The sequence below is a fragment of the Helicoverpa zea genome, chromosome 16 (genome assembly GCF_022581195.2).
Source record: "Helicoverpa zea isolate HzStark_Cry1AcR chromosome 16, ilHelZeax1.1, whole genome shotgun sequence".
NCBI classification, from domain to species: Eukaryota; Metazoa; Arthropoda; class Insecta; order Lepidoptera; family Noctuidae; genus Helicoverpa; species Helicoverpa zea.
The window spans coordinates 1,686,808-1,708,711 of NC_061467.1; the positions used below are offsets into that span (position 1 = coordinate 1,686,808).

The following is a 21,904-nucleotide window of genomic DNA, read 5'->3' on the forward strand; positions in this document are numbered from 1 at the left end:
CTATTTGTTACTAAATCTAGTGGTAGGTTAAACATAAGCCCTAATTAATACAGGCGAAAGGACAGGCTTACTTTTCCCGCCCAATATTTTTATACATGTTAACTACTCACGCAAAAACTACAAACCCAATTTTGATGAAACCTTACGGTAATACAGCTACTTTTCAATCGCGTATAGAAAGGCAGAAAAATGGTTAAATATATAAAAATAAAACCTCAATAAATGTTCGTAAAACTTATTTAATCGCACGCCATTCGCACGTTACAGCCATCCGTTAAATGATCTAACATTACATTACAATATGTATATAAACTTCCATAAAAATACTTGTAAACACATCAAGCTGTGAATGTAAGAAAATAAAATTTGATAAATCGCCCGCTCTCGTGAAACGATGCATTCTGTCAACAAATACAACTTCTTTATACAAGTCTTATCTGCAAAGCGAAAATAGATATGTTTCTCTTTCCTACTCAACTACTATAACATCTGATATTTATACAATTTACATACAAATGTCCAGGGTAGTACGGCAGTGTCAAAAACGTGATAACACTAACATTCAAACAGAAATAGTATTCATAATTTCAATAGTGACTTGTATATCTTGCGTCACAGCGCTCCCGCGACTGGCAACAATGGCAAACAAACAATATATACATAATTTCAATTCTAAAACTTGCCCATTCATACATCGAAACTCTAAAACTAATTTACGCGAAAGCAACAATAACTATACACGAAATACGTACACAATAACATCACATACTGACGTTACAATATCAAAAATATTTGTTTGCACTTAACTTTAGAAGCCTCTTCATTACAATCAGGATAAACGTTTATTGCTATGTTATTCACAAGATGAACTAGCGCAGTATGCAAGGGTTAAATGTGAACAAATAATGTTGATAGTGTAACCACTGATCATTTTGAGGAACAATTTGCAGTAAGCTACCGAAGTCGGTCCCTATTCGCACGAGTTCATTCTCACAGGACAATTTATTCGCGCTCACAAGTTAAGGCCGGCACACACTAGCTCGAAATAACGCTACAACAATAATTAGGCACGATCACATTCCTATGGCCCGCATTTTTACAATTTATGACTTAGCTTTATAGCCTTTGGCGTTAGAGACACTTGTGCCCCGGTCCTAACTAGATCTAGCTCAGGTTTTGCAAAGCGGGATTATTAATATTACGTATTTACAAATTGAGCAGATTTAGAGCCCTTAGAACATTATGATTACGATGTGCGTTGTGTATTATGGAGTAATATTAAGTGTTGAGTATAAAAGCTAGAACACTGAGATAATATGAGTATTATAGCGAGCTGTTCGTCACAAAACCTGTTCTAGCGAGCGATGGGGGTCTCGTTTGTGCTAGAAGTAGTCAATATTGTTAGGGTAAGGTAAGGGGTAGTGCATGTGTATGCAGGACACGGGTCGGGCCCGTCGCGTGGTCACAGGGGGTCAGTGGGAGTGAGGCTCAGTCGTTGGGCGCGAAGAACTTGGCGTGTAGCTCGCTCAGGGGAAGGATTTGTTCATCGCCTAGTGCTGGCTGCTGCTCCGCCTTTGATTGCTCGCGGAGTTCTGGAAATGACGAATAGATAAAATATGAGTGATAAAGTCTTGAGGTAAGTCAAACAAACTAAGAAGATAATCTCCTAAAACCAGAATATGATTTAGGTTTAGGTACGTATTTGTAGGTAAATTTAACAGTACCTAATATACGTCCTTCGTAACATGTCGAGTGTAAAATATTTTTTTTCTTTCTTTCTTTGCTGTAGAATTACTGATGTGTTCAATTAAATTGAATTTAGTAGTCTATAGTTCTCCTTGATAAATGGGCCTATCTAACACTGATAGAATTTTCAAATCGGCCCAGTATTTCTGGAACCGTTTGTTTGTGTGTGTGTCTTGTAACAAACTCTTCAGCTGTATAACGTGAGTACACATACCCTGCCAGTGCTGCAGCAGGCGGTTGTAGTGGTTGGCGCGGTCGTGTCGCTTGAGCTGCGTGAACACGTGCACGAGCCCGCGGTAGTCGTACTCCAGCCCAGAGTAGCGCTCGCCGAACAGCTTCAGACCTGCAGGGTTACGTAAATTTTCTGATTAATAGCTTGTTTATATAATAAAAAAATTAACGCCGTACTTCGTTTTTACCAATAATTGTGCCTTGAAAATTATGAGCAGTAAGTTGTCATTTAATATTTTTTCTTATCGCAGCATCTACGCACATCTGACCAACATTAGAGATAATATATATAAAAAAAAACCAACTTCCGAATCGAAAACCTCTTCCTTGTTGGGAAGTCGATTTAACGCCTAAACAATAGTCTTTCTTCGAATGGGCTTGTCGACTCTTGTATATTTTTGGAGTCCAAAAACCGCAAAAAATCTACCCAGTTTCACTAAACAATTTGCAATATATTTGACTGATAGGAATGTATTATACTAACTGATAGAAATAGAGCGCAGATACAACTTCTCAGCGGCACAGTGCATGTTCATGTGGTAGTTGTAGAGCGAGGCGAGGTGGCCGATGCTGAGCCCCACCTCGTAGTCCTCGGGGCCCAGTAGCTCCTCCTTTATCGCTATCGCTTTCAAGTGCATTGTTTCTGCGTCCTGGAAGATTTGAGAAATATTTTTGAATTGTGAGACTATTTTTGTGCTTGGATGAAAAATAAATAAATTGTATTTATTGAGGGCTCAAATTGGTGTACAGTTGGAAGCTTGAATATCCAAAGTTGGCTATTAGTGACTTTATAATACCTAACTCACCGTATTGCAACATATATAACAATATAACATGAAATATATGAGCATTAAGTAGCAAATAGACTCCTACAGGCATTGAGCATAGATTTTGATTATGTTCTAATTAAAACTATCTGACACAAACAAACATGGAAAATTTACTCCTTATTACAGGAATGCATTAAACACTGCATACTTATCTGAAGTGCTGTGTTTATATATTTTAGGGAATATTTATTTGTATTTTCTTTGGCAAAAATGTAATACTAATACAGAAGACTTGTTACCTGGAACTTCTGCATGCTCTGGTAGAGCCTGCCGAGGTTGCCGTAGTGCTTGGCGGTCTGCACGTTCTTCTCGCCGAAAGCCATCATCGACAGCGCCAGCGCCGCCTTGTGTAGGGCTTCCGACTCCTCCAGCAGCGTCGGCGCTGCAAATATACGAGGGATATAGATACTTAAATCTTAGTTGACTTTCATAAGAGCATTCGCAGAAATTAGTAATTTTTAAACTGACAGATTTTTGTGCGTTTTTATTTACAATAATCAAAACATAGAAATAATTGAAGAAAAGTGAATTACTTAATAGAATGAATAGACTTTCAATTCTTTCGATTTTGTTACAAACATTAATTAGTCTAATACAGCTAATTTCTAGATAGTTGACGACCTTTACATAGTTGATAAAAGGTAGATGAGATATTGATGAAACGTAAGTACCAAATATTAAGCAAGCAATGTAGACATACCGGTCATGTCCTGCCCGGCCGGCGTGTCGAGCGCGATCTCCTCCAGTATGAGCGCCTTCACGCGCTTCGCCGACGCCAGCAGCAAGTGGTCCGGGGGAACCAAGTTCTGTAGTAATAAGCATAATTATTATAATTACATTCATCTTCAATATTGACCAATGAATAACTAAACAGTATGTATAGTTATAACTGAACTGGAACAATACATTTAGTCGTAACATGTTTTTATTAAATTTTTCTTGTCATTTATTTATTTTCAAACATATATTTTACATTTTTAAATATTAAATATAAAAATAAAAACATTTAAAAATATAAAAAATAGGTTGCCACCGATATCGGGTACAGGGTCCAAGGTACCGGTGGTTAGGGTCCCAGAGACAGAAACCTCCTCACAATACGTGCCGTATCAAGGAGTACTGCTTTTTATTAAATTTATTGTTATACATGTACAATTATTGTACATATTTTGCTTAGACTACGAAAAACGAGTTCTTAAAAATATTCTCCTCTGGAGAGCTAACACTTCCCATAAACTAAAATAAAACTTTAAATAAGTACCTGAGCACTGGTACCAGCATCCAGTTAGACTGGAAGCTAATCCCAACAAAGTTGTGCCTAATAAATTATTTTGTAACACACTGACCTCAATAATCCTAATGGCCCTCTCGGCGTGGTCCCTGGCCTTGTAGAAGCGTCCGGAGGAGTACTCGAGCACGTACAGCGCGTACGCGAGGTCCTCCTGCGCCGTCGCCACGTGCAGGCTGCTGCGACCGAACACGCGGCGTAAGGTGCACAGAGCTTCCTGGAATGATCGAGGTAAAAATTGGTTTAGCATTTCATGGATTACTCAAAAATGTTATCAGACGTCTCTAAAACTCTTGTGGTGACATTCATTAAACAATCAAGCGACGAAACTCCATCTGCGGAGGTTCAAAGTTACCCGGTTGCCGCTAATTTTTTGAGATGTATCGAAATATTGGTTGTGTATTCAATGTTGTCTCAAAACGGAGCATGGTATAATAATTATCATCGCGATTATTGCGAACTTATGAGAGAATTGATTTGGATATAGTTTTTGTTCTGTTAAAAGTTATTTGAAATCGACATAAACAATGTATAAAATCTTTTGTTATCTTAGAGTCGAATTTTGTTGGCATTTGTCTAGCCAGAATTAACGAGATAACATATCAGAAACAGTGCTGCTATATTGAAATGATGATGTCCTCCTCGCCGATTATCGGCTATAGCGGCTGTTCTCATTTAAGGAGATTAGCCAACTGCGCGGGACATATTATAGTGCACGAGCATTTGCGCAGACACAAGTGCATTCCCTATTCCTTCACTCTCATAGTCCGATGGGTCGGCAATCCGACACGACCGGTAAGAGATCAGGCGCAGGACCGACATTTACGTGCTCTCCGATGCACGGGTGTATCAATCACCAACTTCCAGGCTCCGGGCTGCTTTGTGAAAGTCTTCTAAAACCCACAAAGCAATTTCGGCCCGACTCGGGAATCGAACCTGAGACCTCGCGCTCAGCAGCCGCACTTGCGACAGCTAGACCAACGAGGCAGTTAAATATATTGTATATTGAAATAAACATTATTTAACTCAGCATCCCAAAAAAGATAAAACCATGGCACTAACCTCATAAACAGCCACACTATGTACAATAGAATCAATGTTCAACAGATAGAAGCCCAGATCCAGCAGCGCGGCGGCGTATCTGGGGTGGGCGACGCCGAAGGCGGCGCGCGCCAGCGCCACGGCCTGGCGCACCAGCAGGCCGGCCGCGCCGAAGCGCCGCTTCACCACGCACGCCTTGCCGCACGCGCGCAGCACCTCGATCGTTATCCTGGATAACACCGACTTGGTTTAGCTGCTGTGTAACAGTGTACAGATCATTTAAAGAGGATTTTTTTAAAGAACAAAAAAACTAGCGCAAGTGCCATAATAGGAAAATTTACAAAAAAAGTAGCGCGCCAAAATACGGGCGTGTGGGAGATGAGAAACGTTACCGTCTTCTTTCTTCTACGGCTTCTTAAGACCTGACCTGCATTTTTTGTAATTACAAAAATCTCTCATTAGTTCGCTAGTAAATAATCGTTTTAGTCATGCTCACCATACCTGTTTGACCTAGAAGAAGGCGCCTGACCTACCTGCATTCTGGCATCTCCATTCATATTTCCTTACTCCGAGTGCTTTTATATTATGTGGAAATGACGTATAATTTTTTATATAGTACGTAGTATGATGATAGTAGACACACTATGGCGGCGGAGTAGTCGCAGCGCACTGCACATGTATAATGTACTGACTTGTGCGGCGTGTGCGGGGTCAGCATGCGCAGCGCCCGCAGCGCCCACACGTAGGCGGCGGAGTAGTCGCAGCGCACGAAGAACAGCGCGCTCAGCTCCTTGCACACCCGCGTGCACAGCGCCGACCAGCCCCACGACGACTCCGCGCCGAAGCCCGGGCAGTCACTGCGGAGGAAAACACAAAACAAGAATTTAAAAACACGAAAAAAAGAAACACAAAAGAACGACATAATCGGGTAAAAAATATATAACTTAGGTAATTTCGGCTTGTAAGCCCGACAGACAAACAAACAGTTATTTTCGCATTAGGAGTTTATCAATATATTACAATAATGTCGTGCAAAATTGGATGTTTTTTTAATGAACTTAAATAAAATAAATGGTTACTTAAGACTTTATTCATAAAATATTTACATTAATTGAAAAAAAAAAAACCTATATATATATACAACTTAAAACTAATACAGTGCATCAAAAAATTGCTCCTCATAGCTGTCACTGGGTAATGTACCCAAAAGACTAGCAGCATTGCCACGTTGGATGGCAATGCTCAACCTCTGTGCGAAATAAAAACCAGCCTTTGGGTCCCGGGAAGTCGCACACTAAATATAATTTAGTCAATAAACTAAATTATATTTACATAATTTTGTTTTCCTCCTAATCAATTTTCAACTCATCAAATGGCTCCCAAATTACCTGTCAATATATTCTTCTTCGTCAGTCTGTAGCGCCTTATCGCACGTGTCTGCGACTGCGAGTGGCCCGTCCGGCAGGTCCGCGGTGACGTCATCCGGTATGCCCAGCAGTTGTAGCGCGAGCGCGTATGTTTCCGCCGCCGCGGGAAAACAGCAGTACGCTGATTGTGTGTTTAGTAACCTGGAATGGTTTATGTTTGTAAGACGTTAATGCACGATGGTGTGGTTTTATTGCTCTTTTATTTAAAAAAAAAAACATATTATCGGTGCATTTTAACAAATTATAATTAAACTAGACACTTGTTTTTCCTAATCATCTCTACGAAGAACATATTGGTTATTGAAAATGTGTAATATCAATGTTGTAATGCCATATTTTGCTGTGCCCTAACAGGGTCCATAATTGTATCCAGCTTTAAGCCTCTTCAACAAATAAATATATGAATAGAGTGGTAAAAAAAACATAGGGAAGAAACCCGGATTTTAAAATTAGCAAGTGGTACCTTCAGTACCAATCAGCATCTTTACAATTTATTGCACCTATATAAAATCTACTTCAAAGTTGCACTATAAAGTATAAATAATAGCCGTAACACATGACGCCAGCGAACCGTTACTTGGCAGTAATTAAGTGCATCAGCAATGCAAATCGCTGCACAATATAACTTGCATTATCATAGTTACGAGTCTTAATTATTGTATTACATAGATGTAGGCCTAACACGTCACTAGGTGAACTAAGTCACCTGCGCATGGTAGTTTATTGAGGTATAACTATATGTGGGACTTTGTTACTAGACGTTATAGAAAAATAATTTGTTACTACTATTAAATAATAGGATTATGTAATTGAAAATATTGCGCATGTAACTTCTTGAATAAATAAATGATGTGATTGAAAATGTTGTGTATGTCTATTTTTTTTGTATGTCATGTTATGAATATTTTTTTATTTAAAGATAAACTTTTCAAGGTTAGCCTACTCTTTTGCAGGTACGTTATAGACTGAAGATTTTTGATAAACTTTCAAAAAACAGACGGAAGTCTGGAAGGTGGATATATACGGCGTACATGCTATGCTGAACCTGAAATAAATAATTCGGATATGGGTAGGAGGATGATGATGATTCGACTCACCTATGACAACATTCTAGTGTGAGCCTCTTATAGTAGGTGGTCTGCGGCATCTCCTGGCACAGTTCGCGACACCGCAGCAGCACTCGCTGAGCGTCCGCGTACCAGCCTGCCTCGTTCAGGAAACCACCTGGAAACACCATATACTTTGAGTGAAAAAAAACCACGATCATGGGAGAGGTCAATAAGCCGGCAATTTATTTGTTCTGACCTGGAGCAGAGCCCCTGGTCCAAGGTTAGGTAAATGATGGTGGTGGTAATATTAGCTAGTCTCCCAAATCACTGATTAGCAGAATAAGACAGTGTTAAGACTGCAAACCAACCCCATCATTGTGAAATGCAATTTTCCAAAATTAAACCGAACTTTGGTACCGAAGTTTAGAGCTTGAGAAAGGACATAGGCCATTTTTATCCAGATGCGAAAAGCAGTTCCCTGGGGACGCGGCGGGGATTGGAGGGGACAGCTAGTTTGTTATATTTGAAATAGTCCATATTGTAGTGCTGTCATTTTGAAAAGGCAATAGTCCATATAGTAATGCTGTGTTTCTGTTTTCTACATATCCCAGATGTTATTTCAGAAGTCTATGACGTAATTCTGTGGGCGACTAATGTTCGTGTAATTTTTAATGTTCGAACTTCCTTGTACCCGTGGGTGCTCCGGGTGTCGGATACAGTTAGAATTGATGAATGGTGGCCATTTATATGCCCCTATGCAGACTGTCCTATTCTCTATTGAGACGAATACGATATTGTGGATTACAGACCCCCATTATTTTTCATTGATTTCTGGTAAATCCCAGCCTTACATGGACATCGCTGTAAGTAAAGGTCCAAAAAGTTATAGACATACAAAAACTTGAGGACTTTCCAGGTTTGCATTTGCAATTTGTAAAGGCAAACAATAACTTCTTACATCCCATTTCGGAATAATCCAGGATTTAGATTAGCAGTAACTGTTACCACGATCATTGATGGGTAAAAATAAGCAACCCGGTTACCTTCTATCTGGCCATAGAAAACCACTGCTATACATATGGTCCCCTTTTTCCACAGCTAGCCTTGGGGTGTTTTCACCCTTAAGCATTTAAGTCGAGCCTTATCACAGTTTACTTACCAAGTCTAAGACCGAGGTGTATAAGGTCTAGGCGGCTGTTGCAGCCGCATTCAGTCTTGGCGAGGTAGCTCGCTGCCAGCTCCGCCGACAGCCTCGACCCGTGCTCTATCACTGCCTGAGGACAACAGATACTTTTGTAGTTTTATACTTAAGAAGAATAAGAACCGTTTAATATAAATGCAGATGTAAGATCTGTCTTGTCTTTCTTGATCACGAAAGCGCAAATTATCATTTTATCAAAATTAGCCAAATTCTTTTAGAGAAAATGAGAGAATGCTTACATGGGATAGTGAAATAATGCTCAATTACTTTTTAACGTTAAGGCCGCTTATTGTACTCATCCATATTGGATTACATTGCCTACATTGTTTAGTACTATAGTTCGGCCATTCAGAGAATGCGTTCCTGACACGTCGCGATTGAACTGACGACGTAACTTTGCAATGGCGTTGCAGTTACGATAAAAATATTTTTGCTGGTTGTTTACCGTTTTAACAATTGAGGAGCATTAAAACAACATTATTATATCAATAATCAATGAATGTTATTACGTCGTCAGTTCAATCGCGACGTGTCAGGAACGCATTCTCTGAATGGCCGAACTATAATGGTGTCTATTATTGTAAGAATTTTCTATTCATCTAGTTCTTTGTAAGTTTTGTCTAAAAGCATCCTGTAATGGACATATCCATTCACCTAACTATTGAACAAAAGCCTTACGTAAATGCTACACGTTTCATTGGTTGTCGTCAAAACGTTCTGCTTTCGACAGATACAGGCAGATGACAGGAACACGCAATGTTTATTCCATGCTCATTGCCCTTGCCTATAGGGTTTGTTAATCATTGTCCCTTAGATTTGAATCCTTACTAATAAATACTATAAATGCAAAAGTCAATCTGTCTGTTTTATACGAGATAAAAGCAGAATGGCTGGGCCGAATCAAGAATGTTTCGTTGCGTAGGATAGTTCTGTCATCAACATGGATAAAATCGCGGGAAATACCTATTTAAATAACAACATTGTAAAAAAAAAAATATTCACGTGCCTTGGGTATTTTGTAAACAACACCTACATATCTCTTAATTACGGGATTAAGATAATCTTACTTATTGGCATTCATAACATTGTAATCAAAGTTATCTATTTATTTGGTAATTATCGTTAATGAAGCCTGAAATTGTTGTGTTTTAATCAGAAGCGATGTGGACTCCAATCTCTACCGGGTTATAATATCAACTCAGTGCCGATGTACCCAAACAACGAAAATATACGTAAGTAGAATTTGATAAACTACCCAAGCAGCAAGTAGACGTGCTATAATGGTCGAGAGCACGTTCTGTTTTCGCCTTTAAGTTCTGTAAAAGTTCTTAAAACGGTCGAGTAAAAGCGTCAGAAACGTTTACTCAACACGAAAAAAGCGCAAATTATTCAGACTAAAGTCCTATTAAAGTGGAATAAGCGCTGAGTAAGCAACTAAAACATGCTGTAAGATTTGAGTAACAGTGGTAGAAAGCACTAGGCGTGTTTTAAGAGCAACCAAAATGCGTATATAGGATATTAAGTTCAATAAACGCAATCGATTTGCTAATATACAGATAATTTTAGTTCTATAACAGCAAATATAATGATTTTACTCGACTAATAGGTGCTGTAAATGATCTTACGGAGGCTCTTACCTAATTTAATTTTCAACGCTTATTTGTAAAGTAAACTACATTTCAAAGGTTAAGAAAAAGGAATATATATTACATTTATATTAAGTTTTAGAGATATTAATATGTTTATTTTTACTGTTCTGTGTAGCTGCTTCAAAATATCATGCGCAACAAGCTTTATTGTTAAACCTCAAGGCATTTTTACATACACATTAATGCGCTGTCTATTTTCTTAAATTTGGACGACTAATTTATTAAATTAAATATATTTAATGCTGTGGCCATATTGGTAATCCAGTTGTAATTACAGCGAACTTATTCGATTAAAAGTCGAGTAAGAGTGCTAGTCAGCACATTTATAGCACAAGGTATCGCCATGATAACAGGATTTAGGGTTCGCTTATTGGTACGAGACCAAAAAAATCATTTTAAGTAAGATTTTTTTTTAAATTGGGATGTGCTTGGAAGGAAACTCGTTTTATATTATAAGATAAATGTAACGGATGTGGCTTTAGCACAAACAATAACTCAAACCGAAGAAAATCAGTCAATAAGGAATTGTGGATCTTTAGGATGAACATGTGGCAGGCGTTTATTTAAAATAGTTGCCAGTTGTCTTAATGCAGCATTAGATACATATATCTAATTGAGGAGACCATTCTCTTAAATTCATCTGAAAATTATTATCGTCGACACTGTCTTTTTCACTGCTTTCTGAATCAGAACTGATTTCAGTATATTTAATATCTGAACTTATTACAACATCACTTATATGTCCTGGTTCTAAGTGTCGTCCGTTGTCATTTGTATTGTAAGTTATTGTGTTACTTGAGTCTACGGAACCACTTAAAATACTCGGACTCGCGCTTGGAAATTCACAATGCACGGACTTGTGCTGTTACTGTTTCTCAGAACTCTACAATACTACTTTAAGCTGAGTAAATATCGTATGAAAGCTTTTAAGTACACTACAGTTCCTATACAAACGTTTTTAATTATATTATACGAGTTAATCTATAAGTGTGCAGTAACAGCAGCAATCTTGCCATAAGCATTTTGATTATGTTTATAGAGCTCTTACAGAAACATAAAAGAGAGCTGAGTAACGGCTGTATAAAAGCACCCAATTCAGCGAATCAGCTATTCCGCAGCTATTATATGACTGTTATAGATGAAACGATCGAGTAACGAGTAATTTAGCCACTTTAATTTAGCATCTGCTAAAAGGTGTTGTAAAAGTGCTAAAACATAGTGCTGTAAACGTTTATTCGACGTTCATAAAGCACACATTAGCAAATTTTGCTAAATAGTCGAGATTACCGCTATTAAACGATAAATGAGTGTTTTATGAACGGTTACTCGGCTCTAATACGATTAAAGGCTGAGTAAACAATTTCTTACTCGACTATTTTGCTGCTTGGGTAGCTAAGTGCAAGTAAGACTCGTGCACGCGGAAAAAACAAAAAACAATCTCGGTTTTTGAATAGGCCATTTATATTATTTTATTCTGTTGTTATGGCAACAACAGCGATTCCAACTATCTAGCTACGATTCATGAAATATCCAGTCTGCAGACAGACGGACGAACGGACAACAGAGTCTTTGTGAAGGGGTCACAATTTTACCCTTTGGCTCATATTGTGCTTCTATGCGAGAATAAACGGTAACTAGTAAGCAAAGGTGATACTAAAAATAACTACGGATAAACGATGTGTCACGATTGTCTAACTGGGGAAAGCCCGTTAAACAATAGCAAATTGATTATGATGATTTATTATAATTATCTCTTACGTTTGACAGCCCTGGTGCATCACGACCGTTGTGACTATGACACCGTCTATGTACTGAACACATATGGTCTTACTACAAAAACTTTAAACCCTGTTTTACAGTTGTCTAATAAAATTTTGGCTGCAAAATGAACCATATGTCAACGTCATAATTTGACATTTTTTTAGACAAGGCATAAACTGACGTTTAAAAGTTTTTGTGGTAAGACGGATCATGTTTACTAGAATGTGCTACGTGACCAGAGAATCTGTTTACACTTACACATCTAGATATTGTCATCAATAGAGATTGCCCGCGAAATATTGATGTAGATAGATTAGAAGAAGTAATTATTACGAAGCGAGGTGGTCCTCCTAAACTTCAAATACAAAATGTAAGAGATTTTTGAGATTGCTCTTTATAAGAGTTGGCAATGATAGTTATGAAAATACCACAAGACGATCAGCTGAAGTAGGTACAGGGGTTAAAACGTTGAACTAACCCAAGGTTTACGGAGTCAGCATGACTTCAGTCACTTTACACTCACAAGGAGCTTTGCTTGCATGTGAAGAATATGTTCCCCTTATTTCCTCTCTATTGTTAATTTTTTGCATGTTTACCTGGAAGCACTGTAGGAGTTTGAGCTGTGACCCTGCAAACCGCATCAACCGTTCGAATACATCCAGCTTGGAGAGCTCCGCGCCCAAGATGCACAGTCTCTTCTCTTGGAGCATCTGAAACAAACATGAAAAAACTATAAATATAAGGTAACACATAAACAATTAAAACTCTTTGGAACAGTGGACAATTAAAATCGGTCAAGTAGTTTTCGAGTGGTGTCGGTCAAGTGGTCTTAAGTAAACAAATTTGATAAAATAACATAATTTTATTATAAAGCAATGATAATTACACTTGAAATATTCATTATACAGCCTTGGCCAAAAGTATTGAGCACCTTACAAATTTCGCTAGATCACGGTAATTATGGGAGATACCCGAATCTATCGTTGAAGTATTCTTTTATTGGTTATCTACAAAGATTTTAAAACAATGACTTATGCCGCAGCTGACAATAAAACACCTGGGTGCAAAAAAATGTGTTTTTTACAATTTTTGAATTTATTTTTTAGTTCGCTACCATCGCTCGTTGTGACAACATCCAGTGATCTAGTGCGCCTTTGGTATTTTATTTCAAAATTTTAAGTGTTATAGTTGCGATATGCCAAAACGAAACGAACTTTCTTTAGAATAACGAGTGCAGATACAGCTTCTGCATGAGCAAAGGAAATCACAAGTAGAGATTTCCAAAACTGTGAAATGTTCGCGCCGATCCGTGCATTATGCAATTCAGCGATTCTCTGATACCGGATCACATCAAAATAGACCGAGAACCGGGAGCAAACGCATCACCATAGGCCGTCAGGATCGTCAGTTACTGAGAGAGTCATTAAGAAATAGGAAAAAAACATCTTCAGAACTCGCTGCTGAGTTTTCAGAACAAATGAAGAAAACAATTTCTGCTCGAACTACTCGTAGAAGGCTTCAGGAAGCTGGTCTGAAAGGCTGTAAAGCTAGGAAGAAGCCATGGCTCTCCGAGAGCAACAAAAAAGCTCGGTACAAATGGGCCTTACAACACCGAACTTTCACCGCTGAAGATTGGTCAAATGTTGTGTGATCAGACGAATCAAACTTTGAGGTGAGCAAGTCAACTGAATGCCCTCACAAAATAATATAAAATGGTTTAAATTTTAAACGCATAGAGGAAGTTCTTTTTATTTCCGGAACTCAATATTTTTCTCTGTATTGCAGATTTTTGGTACACCTGGTGTGACTTTTGTGCGTCGTCGGGTGAGCGAAGAATTTAAGCCAGAGTGTGTGGTCCCAACTGTAAAACACGGCGGCGGCAGTATGGGGTTGCATGACCGATTCGATTGGAGTTGGCGAATTGTTCGTGTGTGAGGGCCGCATGGACTCTTCTAAGTACATAATATGCTAGAAACTGCGTCGCTGCCTTCATTCACGAAACTTTTCGGTGACACGAACATGGATAGTGATAAATTCCAGCAGGATAACGCGCCTTGCCACAAATCTGCCCGCTCTATGACATGGTTTCGCAAAAATAGCATAGAGCTTCTTGACTGGCCTGCCCAGTCGCCAGATCTGAACCCCATAGAACATTTATGGGGTTTGGGTTTATTAAAGCGTCGAGTTAGGCGCCACACAATTAACAACAGAGAAGAATTGAAACGCTACCTGCACCTAGAATGGAACGCGATTACTGCTGAAGACTGTAAAAATCTTGCTAGCTGTTTACCAAAAAGAATTTCTGCTGTAAAGGCAAAGGGTGGACCCACAAAATATTAATTTTCAATTAATAAATAGTAAATTACAAATAAAAAAAAACGTTTCGTTTTATTTCTATTTGATACTCCGCATAAAACTGAAAGATGTCATGGGTGCTCAATACTTTTGGCCAAGGCTGAGAGGTCAAGGCTGAAAATATTAAGTCACCTACTAAACTAATGGATCAAGTTTTAGGTGGAAAAAAAAGTCGAATTTACCAAAATGGCAAGGGCAATTTATGAACGTCACGAAACGATCAAAATCATCAATCAGTATACAGAAATCCCTGCTTTACCTACTTATTGAAAAGATCAAGTCACCTACCAATCGAAAAGATCAACTTTTAGCTGGAAAGAAAAATAACCAATTTATGTTGTTATAGGCCCAAAATGGCAAGAGCAATTCATGAACGTCACAACACACTCAAGTTCATCAATCAGTACACAAAAATCCCTACAGCCACTTCGTTACTTTGAAGTCACAGTCTACTTCAGTCTCCAAGATTTATCTGCCAAACGGATTACTTTGCGGAATTCAATCGAGTACTTTGTATGAACAAAACAAGTAATATCAACAAAGTAAGGTGGAATCCCGTTGCCGCAACTTGTCCTATAAGCGCAATAAAAGCAATGACTTGTGTCAACGAACGTTGTTGGAGACAAACATTGTAAAAACTGCTATAAATTCTTTACTCATTATGTGTGTTTGGTAGAAGCGGGGAGCGGTAAGCGGACTCTTATGGAGGGGCTAAACAACTCTGCTTAAGTATAACGGTCATTATTGGCACTAAATATCACAGCCCTCATATCTTACCATCACCCTCATATCTTACTTGAAACAAAATCCACATACAAATCGGTGCCACTCCTGTCTTACTACAGTATTCCTAATCTTTTACTTCTCTCTTTCCTGCTATGTATCCCACTTGGTGGTGGGGTCAGCTTTCCTAATTTGTCTTCTCCTCTTCGCTCTATCTGTGACATCGCTCTCGGACACCTGATTCCTAATCTTTTACCAATATTTTGTGGTCTTTTGCCATATTGCATTTGCAAGATGTATGAAGTGCGTCACATCATACATCTTACGCCTTAAAAAACCGCTTTCCTCTTCCCCCTTACACCATACCAACAAGACAATGTCAGTCGATAAGCGTCTGACAGCCATTGCTTACATTGTTGCTCACTGGTTCATACAATCATATGGACATACAATGTGCCCGGTTTTTATTGGTCCTTACGTTAACGGATACCGGATCACCTGCGCGCGCAACGCGCTTGAGAGGCTTCGTGATCGTCTTTTGTTTTAGTTTCTTGCTCTATACATAAATGGTACTTAGGTTCGTTATGGAAATGAAAAGTGCTAAACGCCATTAGGCTACCTAATAACATGATATTCTGATGGTTTTATTTGGGACTGTTTTGTCGATATGGCCAGAAAGAATGTTCCTTGTGGACGACAAGACGACTTCATGACGGCAGATAGAAGTCGCGAGGGAGAAGCTGCGCCGACCCCAAATAAAATTGGGATAAAGGGTGTCTGATACTCTTTGCACTCGATACTAAACGATAAGGTTACCAAATTATGGATATCACGAGTATCAAAAAGCTTATTAAAAGTTTTAGAAGATCGTAATCGACTGCTAAAATTAGCATCGAAAACGTATTTCTTCCCAACAAAGTACCAAACAAAGTCTTTAGCAAAATTACAAAGTATAATATTCGTAAACTTTGTAACTTATCGCCAGAATGAGGGCGTTGTAGGTCATATTAAAGCAAAATGTATACTTGAGATTATTCGAGCGAATTTGTGTGATTTCCGTCACCCTACAATGTTAAATGAAATGCCTTCTAAGAACTTGTGAAACAAAGTAAGTGAAAAGCTTCAGATTTTGTTGCGTGTAAGTAATCTGTTTGCTTAACTTAGTTGAGAATGAATCATTGATATGTTATGGAGCATGACTTTAAAAGCTGAGCTGATAATGTTCTGACTTCCTTGTATTTCAAGAACTGTTATGGTCGGATTAAGGCAGAAGAGTTAGTGGCGGGATTTTTTACCGTGTTTCTAATAAAGGTAAACCCATAGCAATGCTATATAACTTCCATTAGAAAACATCTACTACACATTTCATTTTTCAAAATACTGTTGGTTTTTTAATACCTAACAGCACAATCTGGAACATACGTGTACTTGAACTTAACCCTAAGTTCTGCACCCTATCATTATAGTTAGTTTATTCAGACGACCACAAACCACATCCTTCCCTTTTAGGTCACATAAAAAAATATGGTTCTAACTTTAATTTACATTAAAGAATGATTCACGTAGACCTACACAATTAAACTTGGTAATCAAATTGAAAACAATGCTCTAAATATATTACCCTCGTCGCGGACGCATACGAGTCGCATACAATAGTGCTTGTCAATTGTCACGTTCAATCCATATGGGGTGAGCAGAAGTCCAAGTGAACTAAGATAACATACGAGTGATGACGAAAAAATTTGTGATCTTTATTTTATTCTTGGTTTTAATTGGTGTTACAGAGGCAACAGAAATACATCATCCAACTGTCTAACTATGGCGGTCCGCGAGAGAGCGAAGTCATAGAAGTCCTGATTTACCTCTTAGGGGGGGAACCCTAAAAACAAGCATGCATAAAAAATAAATGTAATTTGAATAACCTATAAAAACTGTATGAAACCAATTGGAAATGAGATCGCATCGTAAACACACGATAGCAATTAGGGGCATGAGTCATGATTAGCACATCAATGGGCTCTCGACTTTGACCCCACCAAACTAGAATCACACCTATGTGTTACACATTTTTATTTATAAACAACAGGCTAGTTGAGGCGTAGTTAGAATAAAAAAAAAGAATTGATTCCACAGTAAAAACTGTTGTAAAAATGTCCCCTCTAGAGGGGACTTCTAGAAGTGCTCTGGTTATAAAATACAGCCGCACACTCATAATAAAAACAGCCTGCTGCAAAACGGATACAGACCTAAAGGTCCTCCCATTAGTACCCATTGAGTTGTACGGAAATCTAATAACAAACAGTGTACAAAAAATTGTTATATCTGAACAACGACTGTTGCCATGGAAACAAGAGCCATAATGCGCTGATGAGTTTAATGAGCCTGCCATCAAAGTGAACTTTCAAATAGCATGAAAGAAACATCTTAGCAATAAGCTAATTTTTGGATAGGTTATAAACTGATTTTGACACACTAATTTTGCAGTCGAATTGTTTAATGATTTCGAAATTGCATAAAAATCATTGAACCTTTATAAAAGTAGGCTCACCTGAAATTGTAATTCCAAAAGAACTATTTGCGTTGTAACTTAATTAACTTGCGACATCGTCTAAATTAGATAATGAGGTCAACTTACAGCTGAAAACAATAGAGTAAGTACCCCCATTTTTATTTTTGACACTACAATTTTTTGATCAACTTATTGACATATATTCACTTCCTATCAAGGCTTAATGAAGTCACTGCAAACACTGAGTAATTTTTCAATACAGGTGTTGAGACAGTTTCTGTAGGACATTAGAACCTTGACCCAGCAGGAGTAAAAATCAATCCAGCACGCACATTAAGCGAAGACCTTCCAATTGACCGCGCATCCTCGTAATTTCAATCAATTGTCGGGCTTCGTCGTAATGCGATATCAAATCATGTGATAGTAACACTGAGTCAGTTCAATCGTTAGATCATCGGGGCTCCGATGTCTCTTTCATGAATTACTTGTACTTGTACTTGAATTACTTGTTACTTATGTTGTAGTTTTGGCTCATCAGCAAGATTGTAACGTTGACGTAAATACATTGGACTTTGTGATTGTTTCTATTGTATATTGTATATTATATATTGTAACTGATTAAGAAGTAACATGATACACCTGACTTTTTTGTGGTCATTCATCAAATGTCCCCTTCCGCTGTGGGTGCAGTGTCAGAGAGTGTCAGACTCTTACTGACTAAAAACCACCATGTTCCGAGCTAAGGCCTTTATGTGCCAGGGCTGAGGTAAAGGTAGAATTCCGTGGATAGCGGCTACGACAGCCGCGCGCGGCTTACGACAGTCGTCGGCCGCGCGCGACAATAGTCAACCTATGAAAATGTATGGCGCCGCTGCCGAGGTCCGCGACAGTCGCGCGCGGCCGACGAATTTCGTAAGCCGCGCCTGGTATCAGTCGTACCTGGTATCATTCAACCTGATTTGATAGTGCACGTATGCTTGGACCATCACGTCTTTGAATTCGTAAAGGTGAATGAGCACAGCATACGCATTGACTGGTAAACAAATATCGTTTAACCGAGAAATACGAGAACCTTTGTCAAATAATTTCAACGAATAAAGAACCCTTGTTCTCTAATGAACGCATCACCAAATAACAATAGGCTGAAAATATGTTTTGATGAACGAATTTTTTTATTTATAATTATGGCTCAATCGGAGCATAGAGTCAATATTCCCCAAAATCAATGACGGTCGTCAAATATTATTATTACTACCAATAATTTCTGCTTGCCAGGCAGTGACAAGTATGCAAGATATAAAATTTAGAAATAAAGAGAAGACAAAACGCCAATTCACCAACTCGTTTGATCACGACATAGGAATAAGTAACTCAGACGCAGTAAAACGCAAACAACGTAAATCAAGATTCAAAAGCCAGTATTCCTAGAACAACGTCACAATAAGATAAGTTTAATATACCGTCAATCACTCCACACAATACATCATTAAACGCTACATTTAATTATTAACAATTAACACGGTAATCGCTTAAGACTACGACTTACGTTGTTTTTGTTTCACTATGTTGCAACGATTACACGTAACTATGTCGTAATCGTAATGTTTACGTCGACGCGGAGTTTACAAGTTTACAAAATGTACATCTCTGTAAAATATGTGTTTTTACATAGTAACACTGTTGGTGTTATTTCCAGGAAGCCGCAGTTTCCAACGACCCTGGGGAAATAATATTGGTATAATCAGCACGGTTGCGCGGTTTTTCTGAACAAAATTGCGATGGAATTGCATAGCGCAATGCGCTAGCACTTTAATTATTTTCCATTTAGCGAAAATGGATAACCGAAAAATGTAGTTACATTCATTTTATATTTTTTTCTATATATAACTAGTACGGCTAAAAGGCAAATAATATTACCACAAACAAAACCTTCCTAAAATGTTCTACATAACCGGCTTATTTAAATGCAATTTTTCGCATGCCACTACGGCTCAAAAAGACAAATACGCTTATTTCACAGAAGTTGAAAAGCAAACAAAAGCCGGACCGCAGGCCTTTCACGTCAGTTAATAAAGGCAGGATTGTTTTGTACAACAAACAAACATTTTGTAGTTTGTTTTCAGGTGAAAAGGTCGCAAATGAGGGTTGGGAATGACCTTGACCTTGTTTGTGAATATTAAAAAACTTTTACAGTGTATAATGTTGGCAACAGGGATTTTAGTTCGTTAAAAGACGTCACACACATGAGTATAAATGGTTTGTAACTAAAGGACCACAGAGTCGATAACGCATTCAGAAAGGCGTTATTTAAACTCCTTTACAAAGTTCAAACGTTACATTCTTTGCCAACAATTTACAACTTAATTAAGCGGCTAAAATCGTAAAACATGCAGTTAAATGTAAACGTTCCTATAAAACTTCCTGCAGTCACGAAACTCCTTAAAGAGAGTTTAATATTGTTGTAAAAATGGGAATAAAAGCAGATATACTTTTTTACACTATGTAGGTACTCGTTGGAACGATAGACGGCGGGTATCGATCCTATTTTAAGGTTTTCCAGACGGGCTAAGGGTTAAGGAGTCACTGACCCAGAGATACATAGCTAACTTGAACTTTTCTAAATCTCAGCCAAGTCATCGATCTCTTGCCCTCATGCTATAACTTTAGGTCAGACATTTTCAGCTCTAGCAAACATCAACTTATTTAAACACTATCCGTCCTACCACAAAAACTTTAAACGTCAGTGTAAGACTTGTCAAAAAGACAGATTTTGACGTTGAAATAAGGTCCATTTTGTAGCCACACTTTTTTTAGACAAGTGTTCGACACATGTTTAAGTTTTTGGAGTAAGAACATATTTATTTGTAGCGAATACAATTTTATACATGATACATCCGAATTCCGACACATTCTTAGTATTCCTCTGGTTAGGTCATCGATATATCTCCGATAAGAGTAGTCATGAACATCTTAGCCTTAACTTCTCTCACCAAATTATTCTTAACAAGAAACTCACGATAAACTAGCCTATCAAAGCAACCAATAACACATCAGCCATTAGGATATCAGATTAGATAAATTACCACTTCTAATCCGTACACAAACATGGATTGTATGCTTATAATAAAGCTGTAAGTTTACCTAAATAATATCTGTATTAATACGTCACGTTTGAGTGTGTGTGCTGATTGCGAACACAACACGACAATTACTTCTTAGTGACGTGTGTAATCCCGGCATATCAGTGTCAGTACGTTTATCATGAGTATTCATGACTCAATTACAGACAGAGATACTCATGATTATATACGATTTTGATGTACGTAGGTATAGCATATGGGGAAGTCTTTTGGGTGAGTGATTGTTTGAAGGCGATGTTGTCGCCATTAATACAGCAAGAATGGAGTGTATGCAAAAGAAAGAAAAGAGACTTTTACATAAGGAAGCAGACGATATAAGCTACAACGCCCCAAAATGCTGCAAATGACGATAAACGTTAGAGAACAGCTGAAAACATTTAATCTGAGGCTAGCTACATATGAGTGATACAATATATTAATAGTTTAGCACTAAATAAAGCTGTTTGGCCACAAGGTCGCCCACCAGAGCGTTTCCACGCCAAGTTTCTACGTAACGTTTGATTTATTTCAGCAATCACCTGATTCCGCTCGAAAACCTGCTCTTAGTTAATTTTGAAGAAATAATACAGACGCTGTTGGAAGGCCAGACGATATGCAAGACATGCAAGGCGACTATACTTGTAAAGATAGATCGGCGTCCATTTTTGAAGCAAGGTGAATCTATTTTGCCAAACTGATTTTCGTGAGAGCATTTCTTACAACACTAATTACAGTTTCATCTATGTATGTAGACGTTTGCACTTCAGATTGCAAAACTAGGGATTACTGTTATCTGAAAGCATCTATTGTACCTACACAAATTGTAACACTTTTGCGCAAAAGATTCACAACGAGATTCCGTCGTCTTATAATTTGGTCTTCACTCATGTTATACAAAACAATAGCATCTTAGCCTCCAACTTTTACATTAGAACAAATACCCCAGCAGGTGATTATACAAACAAACAATCATAA

At 38.2% G+C, this 21,904-nt stretch overlaps 1 protein-coding gene across 1 annotated transcript in view; it reads right to left on the minus strand.

Annotated features, from left to right (window-relative positions):
• Nucleotides 1-223: 223 nt before the first annotated feature.
• LOC124637462 (amyloid protein-binding protein 2) overlaps nt 224-21,904 on the minus strand; it is a 51,243-nt gene continuing 29,562 nt past the window's right edge. Inside the window, exons 2-13 of the mRNA XM_047173961.1 lie at nt 12,820-12,933; nt 8,772-8,886; nt 7,661-7,787; nt 6,525-6,704; nt 5,829-5,993; nt 5,158-5,365; nt 4,154-4,312; nt 3,508-3,613; nt 3,047-3,189; nt 2,462-2,627; nt 1,961-2,089; nt 224-1,592 (exon numbers count right to left, since the gene is read on the minus strand). Of these exons, the coding sequence (XP_047029917.1) occupies nt 1,489-1,592; nt 1,961-2,089; nt 2,462-2,627; nt 3,047-3,189; nt 3,508-3,613; nt 4,154-4,312; nt 5,158-5,365; nt 5,829-5,993; nt 6,525-6,704; nt 7,661-7,787; nt 8,772-8,886; nt 12,820-12,933 (1,716 nt within the window). The 3' untranslated portion in view covers nt 224-1,488. The remainder of the gene's footprint in view (nt 1,593-1,960; nt 2,090-2,461; nt 2,628-3,046; nt 3,190-3,507; nt 3,614-4,153; nt 4,313-5,157; nt 5,366-5,828; nt 5,994-6,524; nt 6,705-7,660; nt 7,788-8,771; nt 8,887-12,819; nt 12,934-21,904) is intronic.